At 36.5% G+C, this 7,805-nt stretch overlaps 1 protein-coding gene across 4 annotated transcripts in view; it reads left to right on the forward strand.

Annotated features, from left to right (window-relative positions):
- Phf14 (PHD finger protein 14) overlaps window positions 1–3,436 on the forward strand; it is a 171,877-nt gene extending 168,441 nt beyond the window's left edge. For all 4 annotated transcript variants that reach the window (XM_031381180.1, XM_031381179.1, XM_031381185.1 and 1 more), the window contains one exon: window positions 3,234–3,436. In XM_031381180.1, the coding sequence (XP_031237040.1) occupies window positions 3,234–3,308 (75 nt within the window). In that variant the 3' untranslated portion in view covers window positions 3,309–3,436. The remainder of the gene's footprint in view (window positions 1–3,233) is intronic.
- Window positions 3,437–7,805: the final 4,369 nt, after the last annotated feature.

The following is a 7,805-nucleotide window of genomic DNA, read 5'->3' on the forward strand; positions in this document are numbered from 1 at the left end:
GAAAGGCTGCGCCAGAGCCTCCTTCCTTGCAGCACTTATGTGTTAATGATGCTCAGTCTGTTGCCTGAAGGATTGGTTAATCGTGAACTGTATATAAAGTTCTTATAAAATTGGCCTACAATGTTACACACACATTTCCAAAGGGCAGTCTTTCAGAACTTTACGGGCTCAAGCTGGAATGATTTTTTTAAAGGTAAAAATCTGTTACATTTATTTTTACACTGCCATGCTATAGCAGTTTCAGGGTTAAGTCCCAGCAACTAGACTGGATATTGTTTTACTCCTCTCTGTGATCTTTTGCTATATCTAAGTCACAGCTGAAATCATATAAAATAATAGGCTTGGATGGTTATATAAGTGATTTAAGATGCAAAAAGACAAATTTTTAAGAACAAATCTTCAGAATAAAGAAAAAAAGGCCAAGATAGTATGTATTTGCCTAAGAGGAGGCAGAGCTACAAGAGACATGACTTTATAAGCGTGTTTCCTGATAAGGAAGTCAGCCAAAGGAGACTGCTGTCATAATGATGCATTAGCTTCCAAACTTATTTCTGCTACATGTTGCATATACTAAACTATTCATAACTTAATGGAAATTGCAAACTTTTCTTTTACTCAGCAAACATTCTCCTATAGTTTCTGCTTATTAAATATAAAAAGCAAAATATATAAACAATTCCTAGACCTTAGGCTTCCCAGGCTTATCACATCGATGCATCAGTATTTTTATTTCTTTATGTGCATGGTTTTTTTTTTTTTTTTTTGCCGTGTGTGAGTGTGTGTGTGCGTGTGCGTGTGTGTGTGTATGTGTGTGTGCGCACACGCACACACGTGTATGTTGTGTGTGTGTGTGCATGTATGTGCAAGTTTTGCCCACAGAGACCAAAGGACAGCAACAGATAGAGCCCCTGAAACTGGAGTTACAGATGGTTGTGAGCCTCCATGAGGATGCTAGGATATTGATCCTAGTCCTCTGGAAGAGCAGCCAGTGTGCTTAACCACTGACAATTTCTACAGCCCCTTTACATTTGTATTTTGAGTTACAGTAGTGTTAAAATTGCTAGATAAAGTTAAATACAGTTTATTAACGAAATAATATTAAGCTGCATACTTAGTAGACTGTGCAGAGGATAAAGGCTTTGTTTGTTTGTCATGACTTAAAGGATATTAATTTTAAATGGCTCTATTGAGGCTGGAGACATGGCTCAGTGGTTGAGTGCACCTGTTGCTCATATAGAGGAACCTGGTTTACTACCACCTACATAGTGGTTGAGAACCATCTATAATTCCAGTTTCAGGAAAATTAACACCATCTTCTGTATTCCATAGACACAGAAATGGATGTGGTACACATGTAATTGCAAACAATCATACACCTAAAAGTAGAAAAAAATAAATCTAAAATATATGGCCATTTTGCCACATACTGCTTCACACATTTTTGTTTCCTTCTTTATCAGTGTTGTTACTGTAAATCAAGATTACTGGAAGCATGTCTGCTGAATAAGGAATGACTCAAATTTTATGCTAATTGCACCAACTTAGACAGTAGGAATATAATATCCAGAAGGCGGCCTTGTTTGAAAAGCATCTTGACAAATTTGGTGCTACCTAACAAAATGTACTGTCTGAGTTACATTTCTATTGCTGTGATAAAACACCTATGATCAGGGCCACTGACCATGGCGAGTATTTAATTGGACTCATGGTTTCAGAACTGTAGAATATGTGATAGCAGAACAAGGACATCCAACTGAGACCAAGTATTCAAATATTTTGTTTCTGATTTGATAGACATTCTCATTCAATCCACCATGGCCTTTTTACCAAGGGATTTTCTATACTAACACTGTCTCACTAGAGGAGGCAGTGGAAGGTAGAAAGTGAAGATTTAATTTTGAATACATTGTAACTAAAATGTAATTTCTAGAAACTCTTGCGTATTTACTAATACCTCTTCAGATGTCAGTTAGTGGAAAATAATCTGCTCAGTAGAGATAAGTTACAGGGAAGTTTAAATGACTTATAGTAGTAGTTGTGGAAAAATAGGCAAAGTTGTACTGCCAAGATGATACTAAAATCTCATCTGATACCTCTTGCTTCAGAATAATTGGTAATATCAATAATTTCTCTAATTTCCTAATGTTGATACAGTCTAATTAAAAAATAATATGCAGGTTAGAGACAAGGACACTTTCTTCATTTTACTGACTGTAGAAGAGTTTTGTTGTTGTCTATTTTTGTTTTTTCCATAGAAGGCAATTACACAGACCGGATTTGCATTGACACTAAGCAAAACTCAACGGTTATGTAATTTATTTAAACTTGGTTTTATAAAATACGGAGGTACAGAATGAATTTTTTTGGAGATAACTGGTATTAACTTTATATAAAGATACTTGAGAATTTCTGCCTATGCTTTAATTAACTCAGTAATGTTTTAGGAAGTGCCTATTTCAGTTAATAAAAAGTGAAAGATCATATTGATAAATCAGAAATAACAGGAAAGCAAGACTGCTTGGTACTTGAATATTGTTAAAGGAATATATTTAATAAGATAGATTACCAAAAATAGGATGAAATGCTTTTCCAGATGCTTATTATTTATGCTTTGAAGGTCAGCATTTAATATGAAGCACAAGGTACATTTCATTGCTCTGGTAGCAGACATTATGATGTCACTTCATTATCCACCATGTGCCATGGGAAACTGATGTGAATTATGAGGCCACCACTTAGAATCGAAACTAGAAGATTGTAAGCATTCTACAGCATGACATGCCCATGTTTCCTATTTTAGAACTGACTGATCTTCAGATAACATATGGTGGTACAAGTAATTGAAAAATTGACAGACCTGTCAAGAAAGTATGCTAGATGAGACCAAAATGCCATGCTGGAGCACATAAAGTGTCTTACAAGTTAAATTTATTGTTTTTTATCAAAGAGCAAAGTAAAGGCTATCTGCTTCCCCTACTACGGAGAGGTCTGTTCAGTAGGAGGTGCTCAGAAAGTAATTCTGAAGCCTTGAAAAAGTGGTTGCTTTTAATCAACACTTAGAAGAAAATACCATGTAATATAATTAAACACTAAGATTTTATAATTATAGAATCTTTTTCTTATTCTGGAATCAGAATAGTACATTGTTTTGCTGGTAAGATACTGTTAAATGTGTTGTCAAGCTGAAAACTCTGAAATGTAGGATTTAATGCTTGCTAAAAATTATTTTGCAGGAAGATGAACATGAAGCTGAAAAGAAAAATGCATCTCAGGAGCTCAGCATGGAGCAGAAAAATCCAAAGAAATAAAGGATTGTCTAGTGTGTTCTGAAGCATTCACAACTTACGCTGAAGCAAATAACATTTCTAATTTGTAAAATGTTAATTGTAAAATCTAATTTACAAAGCTGTTCTCAATAAAGTCCTTGAAATAAGAACTTGTATTTGAAATTCATATTTTTTTAAACAATTCAACTTTGATTTAAAGGCCAAACCATCAGAATATCTTTTGGTTTTTTTATTGTTTTGTTTTGTTTTTGTGGCCTTGTTGTTGATAGTGAGATTTATTTTACTTCAGTTTTTGTTCTTTTGAGACAAGGTTTCACTCTGTATTCTTGTGGACCTAAAGCTGCCTATGGAGACAACGTTGTCCACAGACTTAAAGAGATGTGGGCCACCATAACAGCCTCTCAATTTTTAAAAAAATATAAATAAATAAATTGTCAAAAATAAAGAATAAGATTTTCTTTGTCCTGTGACCTAAATAGAAAAGAGGTTTTTTGTTGTCTTCTGTTTTTATCTATATGGCCTAAAAGAAACCTCTGGGAATATGTAATTCATTTGTATTTTTATTCTTTTTACTATATTCACTGGTCATCTTCCAAAAGGACTTAGAGGAGTTCCAGTTACTAATGGAAGGAAAGCCCAGTATTCTGATTTGCTTTCCTGTCTCTATGATAAATGCCAAAACTAACAGCAACATCGAGGACAAAAGGATTCACTTCAGTTTACACTTCCAGGTCTCAGGAAGCCATGGAGGAACACAGCTAACTGGCTAGCTTGACTAGCTCATGCTGGCCTAGCTTCCTTACACAACTTGAGCACAGCTGCTTAGGAAGAGTGCCACCCAAAGATGGGCTGAGCCCATCGCTGTCAGTCAAGACATCTCTCACAGATACAGCCACATGCCTTTGTGGTTTGTGCTATTACTTAGTTAAGGATCCCTCTACCAGGTGAGTGTAGGTTTGTGTCAGATTGACAATAAAACTAACTGGGACCACCAACTTACTTAAAAAGAAAATAGGAAGTGCTCATGCATGCAAATACTAAAAGCCAGCCAGTGCCACAGGAAATATGGATGCATTAGCTTGTCACATGATACTCCAGATTTGCAGAAAGGATGAAAAATAATTTGATAATCCTTAGTAGCAGAGATAGTGCCATGATTTTTAAGCCATAAAATATTTCAGTAAGGGGGCTGGAAAGATGGCTCAATGGTTAAGAATGCTTACTGCTTATAGAAGACTGGAGACTGGCTTCTAGCATTTAAATCATATAATGCCAGCCCCAGGGGATCCAGCAGCACTTGCAGCCTCTGTAGATACCTATGTTCATAAACACACATGCACACACATAAACTCACATACACACACACACAATCTTTTTAAAAATAGTTAATAAGGACTTAATGTATCTGTCCATACAAACTTCTCTCAGCTATTTAAAAACAAAAACACTCTATATGCTTCTTTAGCTTATATATTTCCAAACTCTTTCTGACCCTCATTTTTTTTATTAGTGTGTTAAAGCCATTGTATCCTCCCTGCTTCTGACTTCTGAGCTGTTATTTACCAACTCCAGCAGCAGGAATGAATCTAGTTGCAGTTTAAAGAACCATAGTTCTGGCAGATGTCTTTGATTATTGAAGGCAAAGATGTTTAAAATAAGGGTTAGAACTTTGAGGAAGCTTTTAGAGAGTGCAACATGCAACATCCTCTCCATTAGAATGGAATCAGTATGTTTTCCCTGGGGTCATATTTTTATCACTTGCATCTGACAAGCTCACTAAATGTGTGACAGTAGGATATGCTGGCAGCTTGATACTGTAAGCTAAAAGAGAGAAAACTGCAAGTAGGCCAAACAAGAAGTTTATTGAAGGATAGCTTCTAATCTAACTGGAAATCAGAAAAGGAGCTCAAACTTAACAAAGCACACTCCCTGGGTGAATTCTGGACTGGACCAAAGGAAAGGCTGAGAAAGCAGTTCAGAGTCTGCACAGGGCTTTTACCCTAAACAATTTCAAAATCACTGTGACATTTTTTCCTACATGTATCTATTTCAGAACAGCCATATTTACACAGATTGGTATATTACTAGGTTTTTGGTGGTGGTGGTTGTTTTATTGTTTTTTGGGTTTTTGTTTTGTTTTGTTTTGTTTTGTTGGTTTTTTGGTTTTGTTTTAAATCAGGGTCTCATTGCAGTCCTGGATGTTCTAGAACTTATGTATACCAGGCTGGCCTTAGAGAGATCCTTTTGCATCAGGAGTGTTGACATTAAAGGTGTATGCCAGTATGTTTGGCTGTCACTTTGAAAGGTCCTGGACTAAGCATGGGATTCCCAATGGAGGAGTTAGAGAAAGGACTGAAGGAGCGGAAGAGGTTTGCAGCATCAACAGCATTAACCAACCGCCCCTCCCCTGATCTCCCAGGGACTAAACGACCAACCAAAGAGTACATATAGAGGGATCCATGGCTCCAGCTGTATATGTAGCAGAGGATGGCCTTGTCAGGCATCAGTAGAAGAGACCCTTGGTCCTGTAAAGGCTTGATGCCCCAGTGTAGGGGAATGTGAGGGTAGGGAAGCGGGAGTGGATGGGTTGGTGGGGGAGCACCCTCATAGAAATGGGGTAGGGGTTGGGATAGGGGGTTGGGAGAGGAAACTTGGAAAGAGGTTAACATTTGAAATGTAAATAGATAAAATATCCAATAAAAAAAGCTATAAAACAATAAAAGGTAATGATAACTATTTCATACCTTAGCAGCCACATTACATTTTCTGGGTTATTCATGCAGTACTGCCTATGAATATGAGATTGATGCTGTGGCTTTTCATGTTTTAATAAAGAGCAATGTGAACCTTAAGAGAAATAATGATCAAAAGCTACGTACTTTGTATTTAGCAGCAAGAGTTTAAATGCAAAGAGGCATACCCCAAAATATCATAATCTTTACATAAATAGCCACTAATATCATGCTTCTTTTGATGCATACTTTTCATTCTACTTCCCCTGTAGTACTCTGCACTAACATTTTAGTGTTTTTATTTATTACTTTTAGATTGGGTTTTTTTTTTTTAATTGTTTTTAACTGTGTCTGTATGCAGAGAGGTCCACATGAGTACCGGAGCCTTTTGAGCCAGAGAAGCCAGAACTGACGGAGCTAGTTACAGTTGTGACTGACCAAGTGGGTGTTAGGAATCCAACTCTTTACCTTCTGCAAGAACAATATATGCTTTTAATCTTGGAGCCATCTCTCCTGAACATCTTTTATTTATTTTATAACTTTTATTTAAGTGAAATAGAGGAAATGTGGCGTAACTACCATTCTTTATACTCCAGAAAAGAATCCTGCTTGGAATGGACCAACTATGAAAACAACCTACTGTTTGTCTGTGATGTCCCAGAGGAGCTTGGCCCATTTTTTAAAACAAGTAACTGATTCCATTTTTGTATGTTGCCATCTGCTCTATTGATGCCTGCATTTCTAAAATGAGCTGTTATTATGGGAGGCACAGTGAAAGCCACTGTGTGGACATATTCAGTACTTGTATTTAACTGATACTGTTATTCAAATATCTTATGATGGCCCTTTTAAAAAGTTTTCAGTGCACCAGCAAAATGGTACAATGAGAAAGGGTGTTTGCTATCAAGCCTGACAGCCTGAATTTGATCTCTAGGATCCACGTGATGGAGAGAACTAACTCAGGAATGTTGTCCTCTGGCTTCCACATGCACACATACATCCAGATAAAGGTTAAAAAACTTGTTTAACAACATGTACTCATTACTTTAGGATAGTGAATGTTAGATTAAAGTCCTCAAAATATCCTTAGGAAAAAAGTGTGTATGAATTAGTTGGATGCTTACAGCCCATACTTAGATATTCTGTGTTTAAATGTGGGAATTTCTTTTTAAAATTTGCCTATTTTTGAAATTGTGTGTGTGTGTGTGTGTGTGAGTGTGTGTGTGTGTTCTGTATGGGGACTTGTGCTCCCGAATGAAATAGATGCAGAGGCCAGAGACATCAAATTCTCTGAACCTGAAGCTAGAGGCAGTTGTGTGCTGCCCAACATGGGTGCTAGGAACCAAACTTGGATCCTCTGTACAAGCAATATAAGTCCTTAAGTGTTGAGCCTTCTTTCTAGCCTCCTGTGTAAGTCTCATAATGCCACAAAATATTTATTTGACCATCACTAATCACTTTATTTGCATGTTATATATTTTCACGCTATAGATAGCCTGCCATAACAAAATAACCAGAGGTTACATATCTTAAAACACAACAAGTTTATTTTTTCTATTTGGTATGACTAGAATTTCTAGACCAAAACTCTAGGGTTTACTTTCTTTCCCACAAGGCATTATCTCCCTAACTTATTTGGTTGTGTTAAGGAACATTGTGACAGTATCTATGACTATATAGATTCTTTATATTTACAGAAAGTCTTCATAAAGGTTGCAAATTGGCATATGATCTATAAGTCAATTTCTACAGGGTATGCACTGTATAATGAAACCTTCCTGTTCTT

The sequence above is a fragment of the Mastomys coucha genome, unplaced genomic scaffold, assembly GCF_008632895.1.
Source record: "Mastomys coucha isolate ucsf_1 unplaced genomic scaffold, UCSF_Mcou_1 pScaffold20, whole genome shotgun sequence".
NCBI lineage: Eukaryota > Metazoa > Chordata > Mammalia > Rodentia > Muridae > Mastomys > Mastomys coucha.